Raw genomic sequence first — 23,145 nt, forward strand, 5'->3', positions numbered from 1 at the left:
CAGACCACATTATGTCACATCATTGCACATCATACCCAACCTCATCTCAATGGCCCCAAAGTACAACTCACTACACAGCACCATGAAGGCCCACCAAAATACAAGGCATCTGGCCACATCGCATCACACAACACAACAACACATCATCATGATACATCACACATTTCCAACCTCATCACAACACATCATACCTTTCCCGCCTCAAGTGCAGAACTAGATCGTTTGCTGTGAGTGTTCTTCATGTTTCCAAGTACACCATTCATAACAAATTTGTATTCTCAACCCCCTGTGACTATCACACCCCTCGCTACATTATTCCCAACAGCACTGTAACTCATTATGTTGCAGCACAAAAGTATATATTACATCACATCTCAGTATACCATAAAACATAACATCATACCACTGCTTGCCAAAGTGGTTTATAACATTGCATTCTGCAACATATGACACTAAATTGCCCTTGACTTCATATTATTTTTCCCACGCAACGGCATATCATGCCATATCATCCATTTCCAGGTCAGTCCACCAAACACCATATCGCAGTGCACCTCATCACTTCAAAGCAGAACTTACTATACCACAATATGCTATGCACACTACACTATACATCACCAACATACCGCAGGATAGAACATAGCACAACACAAAACCAATCAACAGCATACTCATCAGGCTATATCATGTAATGACTCATTAAAAAATATATATGTACATATGTATATATGTATGTATGTAAGTAAGTATATATATGGTTTTTCTATACCACAAACTGAACCAACAAGCAGCAGAGTGCTGTACAGAGTCAAAGACAAGCTAAAGTCAACAAGTGACAGGAGCGGTAGCTGGGATGTGGATGGTTTTAATATATAGATCTGTAGCTGATACAACATATCACAAAGAACTGCAACATATAAAACAACACTATCAACCAGGACAACCCACCATTCGAGGCTCTACCACATTAAATAGTACCATAACACCTAACACCAATTCACACCAACCTCCTCCAAGCCACCCAACACCATATAAGGCCCGTACACTTTACAAAACACACCCAACACTGTACACCATGCTACACTGCACACTATCTCGCCAAACGTATTTTCTACTTGGTACACCATGCAATGCCATATCCCACCAGACCATCAACCATGAACCAGCCACCCACAGAGGGAAGAGGACAAGACTAGAAACCTGCATTCGTGGTGTTGCCTAAGACCAGAAGAAAGCATCACTGAACCAGTGAGGGATCATGGCAAAGAATACCTAGTGTCACACTGAGATGAAAAATACATGCACCGAACATGAATACCAGACAATGTCACTGAGAGTACTATCAGGGAACCCAAAGACCAGAGGCGGCTCCTCCGCTGAGGCGGAGGAGTGTCGCCCCACTGCTCTATGAGCAGTGCAAAAGAAAATGATAATAACAGAACGTTTTTATCATTTTATTTTTAGTATAATGGAGCCAAGTTAGGGCGGGCTGGGCTCGCATCAGAGGGAGGAGTGAGGGTGCACCATAAGTGCACATGATGGTTTGGCCGGCCGTCTTGGGCCGGCCAAACAGTCATGTGCACTTAGCATGTTCGCCACCTGGTTGTATTGCACAGCCTGGGTGGAGACCATGCATAAGCTCCCACTCCCTGTCTGAGCACCGAACCAGGCCGCTCAGACCAATCACGACGCTGCTGTCATGCTGATGACAGCGGCGTCATGATTGGCTAGAGGAGCCTGGGTCCTGGCGGGAGCCAGGAAAACAGCAAGGACAGAGGAGAGGCGGCGGCTGGCGTTCGGCAACCAGCAGGTAAGTTTTTTTGTTTTCCTTACATCCCTCCTCCATCACTACCATTCCCTACCGGCCTCAACTGCTAAAGATATTGACGTGCATACAACATCAAATGCAGAAAGGGAAATGACAAAACACTAACATGTCCTGGTAACTGAACCAGTGCCCAATTCACTGCATATGGGCAACGGGGAGCAAATACAGAAAGACAGTGGGAACAAACGAACTGAAACAAGCCAGATACATAGAATACCATTACCTAACATAACATAAGATAAGGTTACATAGCATAGCATAACACAGCAAAGCATTGCATAACATAGCATAACTTAACAAAACATAACATCAGCTCACGAGAGATCTATTGACAAATAAAGGATGTTAATTGTAAATGGAACAACAGTAGCACACACTAGATTACAAGTATCAAATACTCGCAGGATCACGCAGAAAATTAAATTGGAGGTGTGACCAAATGTATGTGCCTTGAAACAGAGGTTCCCAAAACATGCCCTCCTATCTGCAGGTACTCATCAAAAGCTAAATACCTCCAAGGCTGAGTTTAAACATTGGCAATGCACTAAATAAAATCCTTACACTGTAACATAACATTACATAACATAACTTCACAGGCATGACAAGGTTTTCTAGCTGAAGCACAGGCCTGGCAGTTTGAAAAGTGCTATGGCAGGTGTCTTGGGGCGCTGTTAAACTTTCATGGCAATGTGAAAATTGGCATGAGAAACTGGCATGGCTATGAATGCCTTACGTGCTCAATGTAAAGCGTGCTTGATAATGTGGCAACTGGTTTAGCAATGTGAAACTGTTAAGGCAGTGTGAAAACTGACTGCAATTTTCTGGTGGCAGTGTAAAAACTGGCATTATAACGTGCTTTCTTGATGCAATATGCAAACAGTGTCATTGAATTATGAACATTGACAGGCTGACACATTGAGAAGAACTCTGGCAGTTCTAAACAGTACTGGCATATCTGAACAACAAGATAATATATTTAGCAGAATACGAATAGCAGCAAACGTAGGCCTTTAAACAACACGGATTTTGTTAGCGGCACTCAGGAATATTTCAGCAATAGTTGTTTGAATATTATATATTGTTAGCAATGCTAGTGATATTTTATTTTTTCTGTAGTTGAATTAACTGGCAGAGTAAACTACATCTCCTAACAGGATATTTAAAGTTAGAGCAGTGACCAGTGGCATTCTATTTTAGTGATAATTCACAAATCGAGCGGGTGTGCAACTAGTGTTTCATTAAGCACGCAATTCTTTGTTGGGTGTATACATTGTTTGCTGCTGCTTCTGTAAAGAAATACATGCAATGCGTAGTGAAGCAGATCGTAAATAATGAAGCCGTTCATGATCTCCCCTTCAGAACAGTCTACAAAGCCAATTGTATTTTGACCAATATGCATTGAAATGTGACCTCTGCAATGCATCCCTCGGCCTCATTATCCGCACTGGCCACCAATCTCCCCCTAACTCTACTTAGGGAATCGCGGTTCATCATTTTACTCAGTAAAATACAGGGCTGACATTTACACCCACGCAGAAATTCAAGAATTGTTGAGTGCTTAAAGCACTGAAGCAGGTTACACCGTTTAGCCAAGAGAAATCAATAAGAGTAAGAAAAAACTCAATTGATTTAATATATCCATGCCATGTCGTTCAAACTAATTATCATCATTTTATTGAAATGTCCTTTAAAGGCTACTATGATCATTGGTAAACCAAGTCAAGACCCAAAGCTCACACTGTGATGAAGACATGGCTTTAGACTCATACTGAACACAGGCGTACAAGTCCACACGGAGGGCTGCGTCCAATCTCATACTAAGGATCACACTCAGGACTGGAACCAAATTCACACTGATGACCAAACTCCACTTTTAAACTCATGACTGTATCCAATCGCCCTTTGAGGACCACGTTCACACTCAGGACTTGAGCCAATCAAACTTTGAGTGCCGCACTCCATTGTTTCAAACAAGACTGGATCCAGTTGCATCGTGAGGGCCACATTCCGCTGTGATCTTCAGGACTTGAGGTAGTCTCACAGTGATGACCAAAGTCCACTGTTATACTTAGAAGTGGATATATTAGCATTGTGAGGTCGACAGTCTACTTTCAAACTCGGGACTGAAGCCAATCACACACTGAGGGACACACTCCACTTTTACACTACGGATTTGATCCATTTGCACCGTGATGGCCACCGCCCAATTTCATCAAGTTAGGCATAAGAAAGAGAAAAGGAAAAATTCGTAGGCTAAAATAGAAAAGAACTCGAAGGCTTAAAAGACTTGAAGGACTCATACACTGACGACCACAGAAACATTCACATCCTGAGAATGACAGTTCACTTTCACACTCAGGACTTGAGCCACTCATGTGCTGACTACTATGCTCCACTGTTACACGCAGGAATGGATGCAAGTGGACTGTGAGGACCATTATCAAACAGTGAGGAACACACTCCACTTTTACACTCTACTGTATCCAATCGCACTGTGAGGGTGAAAGTCCACTTTCACACTCAGAACTTGAGTCACCCACACTCTAAGGACCACACTACACTTTTACACTCAGGACTAGAACCAATCGCACAGTGTGGACCACTATCCACTTGCACATCCAGGACTTAAAGTAATCACTCATTGAGGACCACACTTCACTTTTACACTCAGTACTCGATCCACTCCCACCATTAGCATCCCATTACACTCTCACACTCAAGGGGATTGGCATTTGACAGTAGAGTGAAGTTAGAAGTGCACGCACGCGTTGACTTTTGAGATCACATCCCAGCGAGGCAGTATCAGCACCAACTCTGCAACGGCTCCTCAGCCCTGAGCCTTTCGTTGTTGTCAGCTGTTGGGCACCTGCTGCAGCCGTACTTTTGGTGCCTGGCCCAGGTCTGGGTGTGGCTTGCAACCCTGTGGAATAACTGCCTTTCTTTTCTGTTTTCAGTCAGTGCAAACAAACTATACAGCGTTGTTCTGGCCTTTGCAGCTTCACTATACTGTACTACTCATTTGGCTGCAAGTTAGATGATCATGAGAATGGCTAAGCTTGGTGTGAGTCCTGGTGCAGGAAAACTGAAGTAATTAGACACTGCAATACTTCTTTCTCTAGCATAGCATCAGTGTAGACAAAAATTAATGCTGAGATGCAAGCAGGCGAAGATCAGCGGATTGCGCCAACAGAAGCTGAGTGTGTTCTGCAGAACTTCATTCAGCCTGTGTCAGGAACTCCACAGTTGGGGGAAAATGCATCCCGAGGGGAACATCCCATAATGTGTACCACTATATCAGAACCACAGGTTTTACAGGGCTCTATTGCATTGGACTAAACTTTACCAGACATTTCACCCTTTAAAATGAATGAGAAAGTAGTAAACAAAGATATGGCATTATTGCCAGAGACTACCAAGCGGTTGAAAACATCTTTAGAAATGTTTTCTAGTACCCCAAGCTACACAGCCTCTGTGTTATTGAATATTTCAGGGTCCGTCGATTTGGTATTGAACCGGTCTAGTAATTATCTACCGGATTATTTGTGTTTCTCTAACTCACTGATAAGCCTTGAACGTGTTTTGTCATCAATCTTATCTACTGGAAAAGACCACTGATAGTTCTGATCAAATCTTAGATATTTTGTCAGTGATACTTAAGGAATTACCCCTTAAACTAGTTGGAGAACAAGATGGTTCAGGACAAGTGGGCTCCAATAAGCGGGGGGAAAGGGGGGGGGGGATTTGCCAGATCCAGCATGTGATATAAGGGAAAATAATGAGATTTTCCCAATGTTTAAAAATATAAAAAGAGTAAGAAGCCAGAACCTGTTATCAAGTCAGACAAAAGAAAGAGAAAAGGAAAAATGTATAGGCTAAAAAAGAAAGGAGCAAGAAGCCTTAAATTCGCTATTGTGGTGTCACAAGAACAGACCCCTGTGAGGCAATCTTTAGTGGTAGAAGATTCTGCTGATGTTCTGGGCGGGGCAGCCCACTCATCAGCGATCCCTAATTCACAAGAAGGGGTGGGGCCGACTATTATCCCATGGTACGAATATCAACCGGCACAGGACAGAAAGGTGCAAGTGCGGGGCAAGGTCGTTCTCCCCCTAAATGTAGGAGCTGAGCCTTTTAGGTCCAATTTCGAATGAATATGGGGCAAAGGATCAGTAGTCTGCCCCTATGAGGAAGTAGAGTGGGTTCTGCAATTGGTGGATATTTTTGCGGATATGGAATGTGCTCTTAATAGGTCATGTATGTTATCTCTCTATGAATCAATTCCATGACTGTCTAAAATTCCTTCTAAGGATATTTCTTTGGGTTGGCCTTCCAAAGGTCAGTGATAAGGCTACATCATGGCCAGTTGCCTAGGATTATTAATATTCCTGGATTGTGGTGGACAAAGTCATGAACTCGTTGTACGAGCTTCGTAGGTCAAGTTTTGACATTTATGACTTATTTATACATAGGTTATTCCCCTCTGTAATGTCAGCGACCCAGGTGAAGGCTCAGGGGGAGGGTGTAGGAGCCATAACAACGTAGTCCAATCAGGTCCCCTCGTTGGGGGGGGCAGGGCCCACCAAGTTCGTTAAGTATGATAGTATCCTTATTGTGAAATCGGAAGAGGGAAGACAAATCTCGAATAGTGAAAAATTTACAAATCAGCATGACAATAAAGAAGAATGGCTTTTGGGGTCACTAAGTGATAAAACGGCGTTTACCAGACCCACCCTAGATCCTGATGATATAATGGTTAATTTGTTGTCCTGGAACATCGCATACCTACAAAGAAATCTAGATTCTTTGCGGGCTGCTGAGGAGAGAAACGCTATCATTATCTTAGTGCAAGAGACTCGGGAAATGAATGAGGTTGCAATGAGTGATTACTTTTTTAGTACTAGTGCAATTAAGGGCAAGTTCGACTGGCCTGTAGGAGGACTTGCTCTAATGACTGGTGTTAAATATGAGATAAAGGGGATGCATATTATTTTTGGATGAGGAAATGAAAGTGCCCGCTAGGCTTATTAAAATGGATTATTCAATTACATGAAGATTACAGGACTAGGGTCAAATTCAGGGGTAAAGGAGCATTGACCAGAAAAATGCATACCCCTAATGGATTGAGGCAGGGGTTACTTATTTCCCCACTTCTGTTCTCCATATATATTGTGGATGCTATGGTAGGATTACATTTAGTTCGATCATTTCCACCAAAACGAGGCAACGAGGCCATTCCAGTATTGTTTTATGCTGATAATATGGTTTTGCTGGATCTTACACTGGTTTGTCTGCAGAGGAAATGTGATGCTTTTGCTGAGTATTGCAAGTCAAACTATTTGACAATAAATACAGCTAAGACTAAAGAAATGGTCTTCTCGAAAGGGAGAGTACAGAAGAAAAGGTCTAAGTGGTGGCCAAATGGCGTCCCAGTAGAAGAGGTAAAGGAATATCGCTATCTTGGCTTTCGCTTTAGATATAACCTCAACTTTACGCCTTATATTGACATCCAGGAGGGTTAAGGCAGTTGTAGGTGCTTTATATAGAATGGACTCAGTATTGGGCCATAAATCCATTGAAGTGCTTAGAGAGACATTCAATGCTAAAATCGTTAGTCTGCTGCTGTATGGGAGTGAGGTGCTGCCCATAAAATACTTGAGGAGGCTGCAAACCATGGAAATTAATTTCTGGAAGAAATGGCTTGGCCTACCCAGAGGAACTGTAAATAGTGCCGAGAATTGGGCCTCACTAGTGTACTATTTAAATCCAAAAAAGAGGCTCCTTAATTACTGGTTTGGTCTCCTTAGAGCGGATGTGGGCTCCTTAAGGCAAATCATTAAATCTTGTCTGCAGGAGAAGTATGCTTACAGGTGGGTTGCTAATCTGCTCAATGTTAAGGTATCCCTAGATGTTGCAGTAGGGGTTAAACGTCAAGGGTTGCTTCTTGTACAGCAGAAACAAACATTAAAGCATTTAGTAAAAGAGGGCTCCAGGAGGTGTGACATAGAAGATGTGTGTAAGAGAGATAACTTATATCATATAAAGGAATCAAGATATGGAGGGCATATTCAGCCTTACCTGAGGGATATAAAAAGTGCCTATATAAGGAGGTAGGCTTTGAAGGTTAGGCTGGGGCAGGTTCTAGCCTTTATACAATGAACGCTGATTAGACAGACTGGGTCAGATATAGTTACGTTACCCATATGCCAAAGTCTACCATTAATCTTTCTGCACTTACTCATAGCCTGCTTATGTGTTGATGCTAGTAGAAGAAAATGCTGTTACTGGCTTTTAGAATGGCACAGTTCCACCGTACAAATGCTTTAAAGATATTTATTCTAAGATGTGATAATATATCATTGTGCTATGAGGTAGAAATAATTCCTGTCCATTATTTACGAACAGTTAATTGAGCAGAGTGGTCTGCCGCATTAGTGATATGGAAGGGGTACACTGAGGTCTGCAAGTTTTAATTGCACTTTTGCACAAATACAAGTATTGTATGTTGCTCTGTCACAGTTTTAACCTTAATAAAAGAGAGGGTATTTTGTATACAGTCAATACCTACCTTGCCTAATAGCACTCTGAAATGAAAGTGGGTTTTGTAAAGCGCATTACTGCCCGAAGGCCTCGTAGCGCTGTGGATGCGTGTCTCTGGGAGTCTACTGATTTACTTTTTTGAATTTTAGATGATTGGGCTCGCTGCGAAGCGTGGATGGTAAAGAGTTCCAAGCCGTGGCAGCATTCAGGGAGAAGGAGCGTCCGCCCCACCTGGCCCGTTTGACCTTATGTGTTGTTGCCAGAAAGGCCGTGCTGGAGCGCAGTGATCTTTGGGGATGGTAAGGGGTGGCGAGGGAACAGATCATTGCGGGGGCGTTTTTCCACATGGCCTTATGCATTATGCACATGGCCTTGAATTTTACTCTGGCCTGGATGGGCAGCCAGTGTAAACTCCTCAGGGCAGCAGTGCCCGAATGCCTACGGGTCAGGCCGAGCAGTAGACGTGCTGCTGCATTCTGAGTGACTTGCAGCTTTTTAAGTGTGCTGGTTGGTGCACCCAAATATAAAGCATTCCCATAGTCAAGACGGGACAGGATAATGGCCTGGACCATTATCCTGCGGGCCTGAAAAGGGAGGAGTGGTAGGACTTTCCGCAACATTCGCATCAGCCGGAAGAGTGTTGTGGCTTGATGGTTAAAGCTAAGGGTATCATCCAGCCACGCCCAAGCTTTTGATTTGTTTTTTTGGCTCAGGGGGGGGACCTAGGCAGGGTGGCCATTGTAAGGTCGGTCTTGGGCCGGCTGTGTTCCCCAGGAACATCAGTTCAATTTTGTCCCCGTTGAGTTTTAAATGGGAAGAGGCCATCCATTTTGTAACTGCTACTAGGCAGCTGTTCAGGTTGGAGGGGGTGCTTCCTGGCTGATTCAGGGCCACCACAAGCTGGGTGTCATCAGCGTAGGTTACGATTTCAAAGCCAAAAGAGTGAACGACCTCCGCTAGTGGCTGCATGTAAATGTTAAAAAGTGTGGGGCTCAGGGAGGAGCCCTGAGGCACACCTTGGTTGAGAGGCCAAGTTTTAGAATGAATGTCACCCTCCACTACTTGGAAAGTGCGGTTTTCTAAGAAAGACTGTAACCATGAGATGGCGCTTCCCGTCACTCCAAGCTGTTTTAGGCGGGAGATAAGGATGTTACTGTTTATGGTATCAAAGGTGGCATTTTGATACCGTGTATAATTATAACCTTATTTTGCACTGCCATCGCACTATTTTACACAAAAGAAATTGCCTTTTGCACAATGATAATTGTTTATCCCGATGCCCATCTTGCCCAATTGCGTACGGTATAAAAATAATTGTATAATTATAATTGTATTTTGTATTACCGTTGCTTTATTTTGCACAAACAAAATTGTACCTTGCAAAATGTTAATTGTTTCCTAATGTCTATCTTGCCAAATTGTGTACGGTATAAAAATAACTGTATTTTGCAATACTACCCCTCTATATTGCACACAAGTGCACACATGTTTACCCTGTTTAGAAATAAGATTAATGCAATATATTTGTGAAAATGGGTTTAAGGTAGAGTGTTTTAGCTTGGACAGGAAGCAGGAGAGAGTTTAGTGTTTTAAATATTGATCAAATAGCAGGTAAAAATGTGTACTTCTTGATTTTAAATACATTTTATGGGGATGGTTACGGTCCGCTAGTAATAGATTTTTTTGTCATAAATGTAAAAGTTTTAAGATGACTGGAACTTCTTTTCAAGTGGTATGTTTATTTTGTGTTATGTGTGTATACGAACTTGTTGTAGTGTCTTGTTTGGCATGATATCGAACTGTCAATAAAAATCAAATCAACCAAAAGACTGACCTCAAGAATCCAGACAATCACTCAGTGAGGACTGTACTTCACTTTTACACTCAGGAAGAGATCCAGTCACACCCTAAGTACCACAGTTCACCTCCACTTTCAGGGCTTGAGGAAATCAAACATGAGGACTACCACAGTCCACCTTCAAACTCGCCTCGATCCAATGTACCCCTGAGGACGACAGTCCACTAACTCAAAACATGATGCAGTTGTGCACTTAGGAAGAGATTCTAATAACACATTGAGAACTTGAATCTACTATCACACAATGTTCTACAAAATGTCTGAGTTCTCAATGTGAAAAGATGTCGCCTCATGCTGTCGGCACACCAGAAGGTAGTGACCGTGCAACCATTCATTTATTTATTTATAAAGTTTTCTATAGCACAAACCTGACCCTAGAGAGTATCAGCGCCCTTTACATATGTTTAGGCAAAGAAGAAACAGGTAGAACCACCAACACGCATATATGCTTATAGTTTAAGGTATACATCAATAGAAGGCCAGTAGATCAAAAAGCAAGAACACAGTGGGATGAACATGTAATTACCTCTGTAGGGTGTTTTGAGGCTCAGGTTCTGGTAGGGGAGGACTTTCCTGTGCGGGAGCGTCTACATTTCCTCTTTCATCTTTCTCAGCCCCCTGTTCCTGATTCTTGGGACAGAGGCTGCTCTCGTCCTTGCTTGCCTCGTGGGACGCCTGTTCATTTTTTGCCAATGGGGACACATTTGGTCCTTGTGGCTCTGAAGACAGCAGCTTCGAGGAAGTCTCTGTCACTGTATCAGCCCCTTCCTTTGTGGCTGTGTTTGTTTTTTTCTCTGACTCATCTCCACCATTTTGTGTTTCTGTCCCCACTGGTGCTGCAGTGTCTTGTTGCCTGCTCTCTGTGGCATCAGCCTTCAACGGTTCATCCTTCTTAGGAGCGGCCATGTCACTGCTGCCACAAACTGTATCCTTTGCTGTGGCGCTGGGAACACTCTCGTGTTCTCCTTTGTCAGCGGTGCTAGAGGGAGGCTTGTCTTTTCCCACTTCACTACTCAGACAATTCACACCTGCAACTACATCCAATCCTTGTTTGTCCTGCGTACCACCTACAAAAGAGAGGACATGACCATCAGATGCTGCGGCAGCAAGAGACACGTAGAATGTGGTACTCAATAATACCACTGGCACATATCAACACAACTAAGTCCTGACTACATAAGATGCTTTGATGCCCCTGCCCTGAGATGCCACTTTCCGCCATCACAAACAACACAACGAACGATGAAGCACCCATTTTGCAACAAAATGGGTTTGCCATGTCGACGCTTCATATTTTGTAGATTTTGTCACCCTCGTTAATATATATGCATTTTTAATCATTTGTAGGGGGTGATGGTATCAGCCACGCCATGCAAGAGATGAGAAAATAACGTTTGTTAACCTTTTCTAATAACCACAATTCATGTATATTCTGGGACACTGCTACAGCCTACCAGCAAAATGTACCTATGCATTAGGACCGAACAATGCCCTGGAGATGGAAGTTTAGGAGTATGCTTAGGAGAAAAATCATGTTCAGGTTCTTCTTGAAGTTATAGAGAAAAGTGTCTGGAAGGGTGTGATGTTCAAGAATTTGGATAGGCCTCATTGGACCATGTGTGGGGACCTGTAGGCGTTTGATGTTTGAGCAGGCTATGGGCCTCCTACATCTTTAGGGAATATGCATAAGAGGATACCCTAATGCTATGTAAATCATGCTAAGTACTTTGAACTGAATACACAGATTAATGTGATGTAATTGGAGGGTTCCAGGACTTGAAGTCTTGGACTAGGAATTGTTTGTTCTGGTGAAACAACCTTTCTCCTATTTTGGGGGCCCTGGTTAAAGTGGTTGGCCATTAAGTCCTGATCTCTAAAACAAATTTGAGATGCTGTGTGTATTCAGAATCTGAATCCAAATTTTCAAAAGAGATGATCTAGTGACTTCAGGTAGATAATAAATGAGACCGGTGGGGGGCGAGGTGGGAAGACTCCTATGGTATCCTGCATGCCAGGCATTTGTGACCACAATAGGTACTTAGGGCCCAATTATGAGTTTGGCAGTCCATCGGACCGCCGAACCGGTGGAGGCAGTCCCTTGACTGCCAGACTGACGCTCCACTGGTTGTATTACAACTACGGTGGTGGAACCGCCACAGGACCACCGCAACTGCCGGGGATTACTGATCCTGCGGCAGTGGCGCAGCAGTGTGAGGCTGCAGGGCCCCTGTCGCCTCTGTACATGAGGGTGCATCCATGGGGGCACATGGTGTGCCCCTTCTGTATGCACTCCCGTTCCTGCACAGAATTAAATGCACAACATTGGGAGGGAGGGAAGGGGGGCAAGCACACCGACAACCATTTGTGTGTGTAAAAGGCTGCTTTATTGAAACAGCACCTAACTGCCATGCTCCCGGCCACCAGGTCACCAGTACCTAAAATGGTGGCTGGAAAAATGCGGGAACCCCCTATATACCCCTTGGGCTCCTACCTACACATTTGGGCTGCCTTTGGGCTACTCCCCAGGCAGCCCAAAGCAGCAAAACGGCCGCTCTCGCGCTCGCCCCCTCCCCAATCTGCCCGGGGGGCAGACCTCGCGGCTGCCCCCCAAACTCCCCTTGTGCATTTTTGGTCCACACAGGACAGGGCTGCAGCGCTCCCACAGTGGTGCCTTTCTAAGTCTCTGCTATGAGCCTTAGAAAGGCACTGCTGCTGGACCACCGCCACAGGGCCGCCCTATTTGTACTCCAGTCGGAATACGCCAGACGTGCCGACTACGGGTTTGGCAGCGTTGCAGCGGGGCGCTAGCATGGCAGCCCGCTGCAACACCGCCAAACTCCTAATCAGGCCCTTAGTACTCTATTCTGGCTTTAACTTTAATCTGGCTTGAGGTAATCTGCATAAAATAATTGGGTGGTGCAAGGAAAACCCATACCCTTGGGGTCTCCCTTATCGATGCGATTACCAGATCAGCAAGTACGGAAGTAGAATAGACCCTGATACTATGTTGGGCCACAGTCTACCTTGAAGATCATCTGCTATGTCGTTATTTTATACCCCCCGGCATTTGATTAATTGCTGTTCTGACGAACTGCTCAGCAGAGTAGAATGGCTGTGATAGCTGATGGCGAGTCCCCACCATCCATGGTACCCTCCTCGACAGAAGCCAGCACTTGAGGCTCTAATTGTGAGTAAAGACCTGGGCATAAGTGATCCTGTGATAACCAACGAATGCAACAAGCCAACGAAGTGTCTAGACTTGATTGGATATGATAATTATCACCTAAAGATATTTGCCATTAACATGGGGCACAGCATGAGGATTTTGGTGCTTACAGCTCCACCTAGTGAATGTTGGTGCTTATTGCATCAACATCTGCATGTTCCGGTAAATATCAGGCATTTATTCCCCCATTACATTTCGGTATCTTTGACGTGCCGTAAATTTAAAGAGTGCGGACTTTATTGCACTGGTAATTAACAAGGTGCGATTAACATCTTAAAGCCACAACCCCTGCGCTAATAGGTGTTTGAACACGGACTGCTATTTCTTGGGCTACTCAGAATGAGCGTGGAAAGGTTACGTTTCAAACACTGTACGTTCGAACTCCAGTTTGGGGAGGGATCAGAATTATGAGGGGTTCAATATTTATCATGCCCATCTGGTTCACCTGACAGATTTCACCAGGTAACCCCTGGTGAAATGTATCTTTGGAAAATGACTATTAAAAAGGCGAAACATGCACAGTTTTGTTTGGTAAATGGTAATCGCATATATGCTTTATTTTCAGCTAGAAACCTTGTGTAAGTGGTATTTATGCACCCAGTAAATATCCCACCGTGCAGTATCCTCGTTTACCAGGGGTTGCAAATACCATCTGTTTTTCGCACGACTCACAATCAGACAGCTTTAGTTAAGCGGGGACCAGGCCAGTTGGTGCTTCATACACTCGTGCAGTATGTATGTTTATTACAGATGTTCACACCTTTTGCAGTGTTTATTACAGATGTTCACAACTCGTGCAGTAAATGTATTACAGATTTTCACAACTCGTGCAGTATATATATTACAGATGTTCACACCTTGTTCAGAGTTAATTACAGAACTTCACGACTCGTGCAGTAAATGTATTACTGATGTTCACAACTCGTGCAGTATGTTTATCACTGCATTTTCTGCTTCTTCAGTAGCTTATGGGAGAAAGTATTTAGAACGAGTTGCTTTATCTTCCTTCCATATCAAACTGAACGTCTATAAAAGCTTCTGAAATCTATTGATCACCATTAATCCTCATACTAAATCCGAAGGGCCGCGGGCGGGGTGTTTATCGCTGAGTCACTTACATAAAATTCCCTTAAATATTTTTGAAAACTTTATGTCAAAGTCTTTCAAAGACCATCTGATCTCATGATTGGCATTTACAGGGCGCCGTGCTTTCCTGAATCGTTCTTTGTCAGTGGAATCCCCCCAATGGCGCTCTACAGCTCTCAGCTGTTTCTCCATTTCAGGCAGGTCCTGGGTGAACCTTTTCTGGGGCGGCCTCCTGCCCCGAGTGTTATCTTTTCCTTGATGGGCCAGCTCATCTGCTGCCCGTGTCACTCTTCTGGTGTAAGATTTCGGTGTGCACTAGATCTGAGACTCTGGTTGCAACTTGCAGTGTTTTCATTAAGGTGTCAGCAAATTCACTGGGATTAAGGGTGGGGGCAGTTACTAATCTAGGCGATAATGTAAGAAGTGTGACAGATGGGGTGGATAAGTCCCTCCACAGATTTGGAAAGACTCACACTTTATAATCTTCATTCACTTCAATAGATCCTGCGGTCTGCATTCATCAAGGTTTCTCGTTCGCCCAATGTCTCTTCGTACCTTGCGCAACTAAAATGGCCCCCTATTCCAATCAGCTTTAGTTTACTTGCTTCAGGACTATGTCTAAGGACCTTTCATATATTTGCACCACCCTATGGTTCTAAGCTCATCCCACTGTATCAACAGACATGTACTCTCTGATTGTCGTCTCTTCTGTCGTTTACGCACCTCCTGCCATCACAGTCTGCCCAGAGAGTCAGTTCCTACCCTCTGTTAGCCAAAAAACTATGGAATGTTCCATTTAACAAGGTTCTGCAAATGCGTAATATATCAGAAGCTATAATATGCCTAATTCTAAAACCTGCTTAAAAAATCTGTTACAATGTGAACACTGTTGACAGATCTTGCTGCTAAATTTTGACCATAAACTGTGTTTGGTTTATTATGATAAAGGTAGACATCTGAATGACCTAACACAGAAAATGGTTGGCACTATATATAGCATCACCACGAATAAGCTACCTTTTGCCATTCGTATGAATGATTCAGTGGAAGCATTTGATCGAATCAACTGGGTGTATTTGTAGAAAGTCCTATACCTGGTGGGGTCGGGGTTGTAAAGCTTAAGAGCTGTCTCAGGTTGTTAGGCCAAACCAAATGCAAGAGCGCTTGTTAATGGTGAACTCAATCAAAAAACACAAGTATCAAGCAAGGCACTAGGCAAGACTTCACACTCTGCCCTCTTCCTTTATTAATATATATATATATATATATATATATATATATCTCTATATATATATATATATATATATATATATATATATATATATATATATATATATATATATATATATATATATATATATATATATATATATATATATATATATATGGTATTCTTTGGACACAGAATTAAGACAGAATAGGAAACATGGCTGTTTGCAAGAAAATCGAGACGAAAATAGCACTGTATGTTAACAACCGGCCATCTATAACGCTCACCCGGAAAATAGAGTACTAAAAACAGAAGAAATTATTGAAGGTTTCACTCATATCTAGGGAAACGTCAAATCAGTTAAGAAATATAAAAGAGCATGGTTTGGAATAGTCATTACTGATCATCAAGGCAGCTAGTCCTTAATTGGACCGTACCATTACCATTTCCAAGCAGGGTCGCATCACATTTAATGGGCTGCTACCAGTTCTTGTCAGGCCCTGCTGGCCAGAAGTAAACCGGTGCAGACTATCCAAGCCCATGCTTCGGGATCCATGTGTGGTTTACACTCAAGCCCCTCTCTCCCCTGCTCCAATCCATCTTAGGGATGAAAGGTGGCACAGACCTCCCTCTCAGCAGCTGAGCCCACATTTCGGTTGGGGGGGGGGGGGGGGGGGGCTAAAAAAAGTTTTGGGGGGGACTAATTCTTCCAGCGATAGTCAGAGTGGAGATGCAGGGGCTCGAAGAAGGGGTGACAAAATAACAAAGCTTCACCATCACCTCGAGGCTCCTGCCTTATTTATTTTCCACGCCACCCCACCCATGCTACTCCTTACACAGAGGTTACTCCACTGCCTGCACAGGAAAAGCCACAGCAATGGATTAAATACATCACAAATACGATTGTCATTATATATTTTACTAGTCAAGCTGATATAGTAGTGACTTACCCGGTTCACTACAGGTCACCTGATTGCACTGTGTGCATCGCGTGTGGAGGGGCGCTGGAAGATGTCCTGTGCCCCTATCACGCTATTCTTTGCACAAAAAGGAGAATCACAGGACAAAGAGAGTGGGTGGGAAAGGATGACTGTCTGCAGTGTGGGGTGGGTGGTAGGGTGATTGAGATGAAAAGACAGTACACTTCCCCAGCATTCCAGGGATCTCTGCGCCATGTTGTGCGTCTCCTGTTTCTCTCATGCCCGCCCTGGTCTCTCCTTCACTCGTACCACTTAAGTTTGGTTTCCTCTCAAAACTCACCATCAATGAGTAGAGCCTAACGGTGATTGAGTGTATAGTGTGTGTTACAGGTAACTAACATAACTTTAACGCCATCGCATCTCAGAAGGCATGAGCATCCATCTGAGAGAGCTTAGCAACACCCTATAGTGAATAAATGCTGTCTCTTACCACTGAAATCCAGTCTCAGAGAGTGGTTGAACCACATCTCAGGATGATTTAGCACACTTTAAATCCCACACACTGAACCTAAGTCCCATCACTGATTCTTTAAATCCCTGTCATAGAGAGCTCACACGACGTTCTGTGGTGCATAAATGCTATGCCATAGCAGCTGAACCAAATTCCAAGGTGTGTAAACCAAGACACATTATGTAAATGGAAACAGACAGCACTTAAATGCATCGAAATGTGTTTAAGCCCCGTATTGGACAGTTTAAATAATATCTAAGCGTGCTCAAATCCATCTAAGAATACTTAAATGCCATCCCAGGGTGCATAGACCATATCAGGGTTTTTAAATGGCAACTGGAAGCAATAAAATGCACCGCGCTGAGCTTCAAACCATTCAGAGTGCCTAAAACGTCACACTGGAGAGCATAAGTAACATCTTAGAGTGCTTAAATTCACCCCAGAAAGCTTCAACCTCATCCACGCGAGATTAAGCTATATCCTATGTTGTGTAATTGCTGTCTTGAGACACATAAACCCCATTCCAGAAGCATTAGAACCACATTGACGAGAGCCTGAGCCACATCTCAGGGTACTTAAGCTCGACCCAGAGTGCTTAAGCCCGATCCTAGGGAACTTAAATTACATCTTGGGATGGTTAAACACTATACCTTACTAAGCCTTATAATTTAAACCTCAATGCATTGAGTTTAAACCTTATTCCTGAGCGAGATCTACACCATGTCAGTGTTTAAATCACATTAGACATGACATAAACTCACCACAAATAACTTAAAATACACTCCAAGTAACTATACTCCCATAACAGGGAACGTATACCATATCTTAGAAGAGCTCAAATGCTACCATTCAGTGCTTTAATGCACGCAAGGAGCATTATTCCCGAACTCCGAGATACTGTAACCAACATCAGAGTGTTTAAATGTCATCCCGCAGCACATAAACCCAAGCTCAGATTTGTTAAACCCCATCCAGGAAATGTTACTCTACATCTCGGAGAGCCTGGTCTAAGAAGAGGATTGCAAAATTATGGGATCACCAAGCATAATTAGTTCAATTTCATTTACGCTGTTCGCCTTAAATAGATATAAAGGCTTGGAGCAGGCAAGAGGGGGGCACCCTAAAGCGTGGGAACCGACCTGCACCACAGTAGCTCATGTTGTGCCCCTGTTTAAACTGCATCCTATAGCAATTATCAAAAGAAAATACTTAAATCCCAATCCACAATGTTTAAGTCCCTCTCAAAGCCCTTCACCAAACCTGAGTACTGACACCCCAGTAAAGAATATATACTCCTAATCCAGATGAATCAAAGTGCATGCCATAGCATCTAAAACCCATGTCCTGCTGCAAAAGCCCACCTTACAGTGCTTAAAACACATGCAAGAGCGTTGAACCCTAACCGTAGTGCACTCCACTCCTATAGCGCTCTGAATAGTGAAAGTAAACATGCATTGCATTAGCAAACTGCCTAATAAATAAATAAATATGCTGGATAGTTATCTTCAGTTTCACACTTTTGCAGTGGTACCTATCCCTCATTTCCCTCATGTTTCAATTTCGTGTCTGTCTTTGTTCCTCATAAACAGCAACCCCTTCCCCTCTCTGTCTCTTTTTGTTTGTGCGAGTAACTTTAGATAATCTCTACCAATGCCCTAAGGTACAGAAGTCAAACCCATTCAATTCAATTCCAGAAGAAGCTTTGTATCCTGGCAGATGCACAGGTACCTAAGTGTGGGGAAATCAAAGGTAAAAAGGCAGGGGGTTAGCCCCTGTCACGTGTGTCAGCCAGGCTGAGACAGCTTCCTGGGCACACACACAGCCGCACCCAAGTACTTCACAGGTCTTTAAAAGAACATTTTCTTGGCAATGAGGCTTTGTTATTTTTTCACCCCTTCTTAGAGCCCCTGCATCTCCACTCTGACTATCGCTGGAAGAATTAGTCCCCCCAAAACTTTTTTTAGCCCCCCCCCCCCCCAATTCCCCCCCTCCCCACTAAATGTGGCTCTAGCTGCGCCTCTGGAGCAGATGGCCCTTTGCACAGGGCATGTTAGTGGTGCCACCACACCGTCATTCCGAAGACCCTGATCTGCAAACTTCCCATTTCTTTTCTACCCTCAACTCACTACCCCACCTGTCCATGGGCCTTTTCACTCCTGGCCTCCAGACTTCGCACCCAGCTGCTGCCATTTGACCATGGTGGGGCAAACTCCCTTCCGTCCTGACTTGAGACTTCTGGCTACTGTTGGGCAATGCTGTAAATGGATTGTAACCTCACTGAAGTGTCGCCTAACTGGGACAAAGCACTAAAATCATGCAGATTACAGCAATGAGCAACAAGACTACCATTCCTTGTTTGGCTTCATGCGCTCATAAGAAGCTGCCAAGACCCTCCACTCCTTCAAAGACGTACTGAGTTTTCACCTCGGACAACTCACCTGAATTAAGTACGAGAAATGTTCGGATCAAACCTTGCACATATGCGGCATACATGAATCACTGCCCTTTGCACGTTATTCCCTATTGTAATACAGGGGAGCCTGCATCAACCTATTAAAGCTCGTCTTTCATTTTCTTATTACAGGCGACTTCTGACGTCGCCTGTACTAAAGTATTATTACAGTTGAGTTCTGACATCAGAGTGTCTGCTGCCAGGGTGAAAGGCAGGCCACTGAGCATTATTAAAGCCACAGTTTAAAGACGGGAAAAAAAAGGAACTGGCTTTCCTTTCTTCAGATATATTTCTCTAGAAAGAAAAAGTGATCAGCAGAAAGTAGAAATTTATGGCACGTAGTTCATCTTTTTCTAAGGTATAGGTCGTGTAAGAAATAATAGAATCTCTGCATGTTTCTACACAATGTGAACCACGGCATTTTGTATCTGACATATTAAACTAGTTCTAATATCTTTTGGCAAAAATGTGTAACTTTGGTGTGTTTAATTTCCCAGTACGGATTTTGATTTTGCTGCTGCCCGCAATTAAAATTAAAGAGCAAGTCACAATGGATTTGAGGTCTTTATTGGAAAGGTGATGGTGTGACTTTGTTGTAAGGAATAAAATAACCTATTTCTGCCATTAAAAAGGATATTGCAAGTCACCTCAGAGTTACGTGACGTTATAAAAGAACTTGTAAAGGAACAGGGGCTTCCTTACTCTGATTTATCACTAAGCATGGGCCATAGAAAAGGAATTAAATTATGTGCCACAAAATCCAAATGGAGAAATATAAGTATTTATTCAATCATATAAAGCACACGGAATAAAAGTGTGGAGCAACAAGCGAACGTAAACACTTTCAACGCTCAGCAATTTCGTATTGACTGTAACTTAGAATAATCAACCGGTTCTGTCATATGAAACACTGCTCCGTGCTTCAGAGCTGTGCCGGGGTCCTACATTGCACAGTCAGCAGATTATTTACTATATGCGGTATAAACAGAGCCCCTGTACCAAGGTAACCCCTCACTCCCCTCAAGGCTACTGTGTAGTACCTGAGCTCTGCTCCCCTATTTCGTTTACTGCCCCTGCTGCTCTCCTTGCCTGTCGCCGCTCGTGCTTGCTCTACCTGCTCAGCCTACTGTACTGTTGGCCCAGCCCGCCTGTGGTACACACGGGCACGCGCTACCTACTGCACGCAGACAGTTAACCTCTGACCCCACGCTGCTTTTACCTGCGTTACTGTACGCAAGCAACGCGCGGCCGCCAGTTGACGTACCTGCTGTCCCGTCACGCGCTTCGACCCCGGGCCTCTCTTCTCCGGGTCCTGGCGCTCTGTCGTCTTCTGACATACTCTGAGGTGAGACACAAAGCCACAGTCTTAAGTGGGCAGCAGTGTTCTGTCCGCACAGGGCCAGCTGTCCAGAGGAAACACACACATATGCCTGGAATAACAGGTCTGGGCTGCCCGGGGACCCCGGGACCGCAGCTGCTCACGAGACAGAGAGCGATGGGGTTCTCCTGAGGAGATACACAGGGCTGAGTGATACAGGAAACACGAGAAGGGTTCTTATGAGGTGACGGGAGAATGATAGCGTAAACAGAGAATGATATAGCAGGGGTCTCTGAAGCTGAAAAGCACTGAGTGGAAGGGAGACGTTTAGGATTAGGGCAGGGTCGAGAAAGAGACGAAACAGATGGAAAAATAGGAGTGAAAAGAGGAGAGGAAATTAAAAAGGAGGTGAAAAAGAGAGGGAAAAATACAGAATTGGAAACATAACTTGTAAACAAAGACGTAAATGATTGAAGGACAAAATGCTAGAAAGACTGGAATTGAATGAAGCACAGAAGACAAAAAAAGGAAAAAGTTAAATGAGAGAAGTAGGGAAATAGACAAAAGGTGAAAAATTAAAAGAGCATTGGGTGCTTGTATCTTAAGTTTTGCCACATCCCGATTGTGCATCCTTCACATGGGAGCAAGGATGGGAAGGATATAAATCATACATGGACTCTGTCCTTTCTCTGAAGGAAGAGGATGCTTCTGAGAAGTGTGGAGATCCATGCATGACCCAGTATGTGGACAACCATGCTGCAAGCCTATTTGTGGTAGTGTTTTATGGCTTTTGATGCCACTACAGGTGACATCACCCTACTTCGTCTTGGTGGGTCTAAAGATAAAAGCTGTTAAACGTAGGGCCAATGTGGCCAACATATGTGTGCTTACATCTTGGACTGAAAGATTAAGCAAATTAATTCCTTGCTGTCCCTGTGAATGAGACGTAAATGGCGACCTTGAGCTGTATCTGCTATTAGCACACTGGACAAGGTGTGTGCAGGTAATGGGACCATTGAAGATGCTCCGCATTCTAAGACTGTCGGATTCCGCCACTATTCACAATACCTCATTTTCAGATGAATAAGCTGCCGTCAAGTCAACAAGAGTGGGTTTGAAGAAGCGATCAGCAGAAAGCATTCAGCGTTGGGTTCCACATTGATTTATATTGTTCCTCAAAGCACCACTCCTATTAATAATGCCCTTATGGAGAAGGACGCAGCCTATTGCAGTGTGAGCTGTGACTGGTGGGTTACCCCATTGCCAGGGTCAGCCACACCCACAACTCAACTGAGCAAAAATATTCAACTATATCTAATGACAATTGCTAATCTACGCGCAATCATAAATTTCACTTCTACCTTCATGGACATTCTCTAAGGGTTGTTGCTAACTGCATTTATGAAGCATCTTTTACCCAAAGTTGTCAAGGCGCTGATCACTATTTTACCACAATGTTAGGGGCAAGGATCTACAACGGCAAGGGAAGAAGACCTGCTGATACAAAGTAAGTCAAAGTACTATGCATGTTGTCCTCTTTTGTTCCTTATATAAGGATCCGAGAACTAGGTTTATTAAGCCTATTTTGAAGGGGAAGCAACCATGTAACTACAAAGAAGGTTATGACTACTTGTTATCATTGTCATCTTCTGGAGTGTGTTGTGCTATGCTAAATTTCATACGAGTGTCTCTCCTGATTAGGAAACGGTATGGTTAATTTGGCCTTAAACCTTTTGTTCATGTAGAACGTTGTATTGTGATTCTTATCCTTTTGCTCCTTCTGATGGCCATTCTAGTATGAATATTCTATGAAATAACATCTGTTGATTTAAAGTGAACGGTACGGGCCTTATTTTTTGTATGTTTTGCTATGTAAAACTACCTGTGAACATATTAATTAATGTTTTCTTACCAGTACAATGTGTAATTTTAAAATTGCTTTCTTTTAAAATACTTCTAAATCATGTTTTGTAAAATGTTTTACTTTTATGATTCTTTTCTGAATCGAATAAAGTTTTTGAACCGAACCGAACTGAGCTTTAAGTTTTCTTCTCAAGATTCCAAGGGCTGGGGGAGGAGCTACGTCAGCAAACAAGATGGCTGCTTAGGCTCCCGGCTCCGCCGACCTCCGTAACCTGCCGCGATATCCTGTTCATTATCCTGACTTTACGCCCGGTCTCTGTGTGCATGAACTGATCCGCA

At 43.6% G+C, this 23,145-nt stretch overlaps 1 protein-coding gene across 3 annotated transcripts in view; it reads right to left on the reverse strand.

Annotated features, from left to right (window-relative positions):
- The window catches only part of MYLK2 (myosin light chain kinase 2), a 200,944-nt gene that overhangs the window by 166,563 nt on the left and 11,236 nt on the right, over positions 1 to 23,145 (reverse strand). The window contains exons 2-3 of one of the 3 annotated variants that reach the window (XM_086932689.1): positions 20,890 to 21,131; positions 10,747 to 11,287 (exon numbers count right to left, since the gene is read on the reverse strand). In XM_086932689.1, coding sequence (XP_086788815.1) covers positions 10,747 to 11,287; positions 20,890 to 20,962 — 614 coding nt within the window. In that variant the 5' untranslated portion in view covers positions 20,963 to 21,131. The remainder of the gene's footprint in view (positions 1 to 10,746; positions 11,288 to 20,889; positions 21,132 to 23,145) is intronic. The other 2 variants (XM_086932688.1, XM_086932687.1) reach the window with 2 other exon arrangements.

Source organism: Lissotriton vulgaris, chromosome 7 (genome assembly GCF_964263255.1).
Source record: "Lissotriton vulgaris chromosome 7, aLisVul1.2, whole genome shotgun sequence".
Classification (NCBI taxonomy): Eukaryota; Metazoa; Chordata; class Amphibia; order Caudata; family Salamandridae; genus Lissotriton; species Lissotriton vulgaris.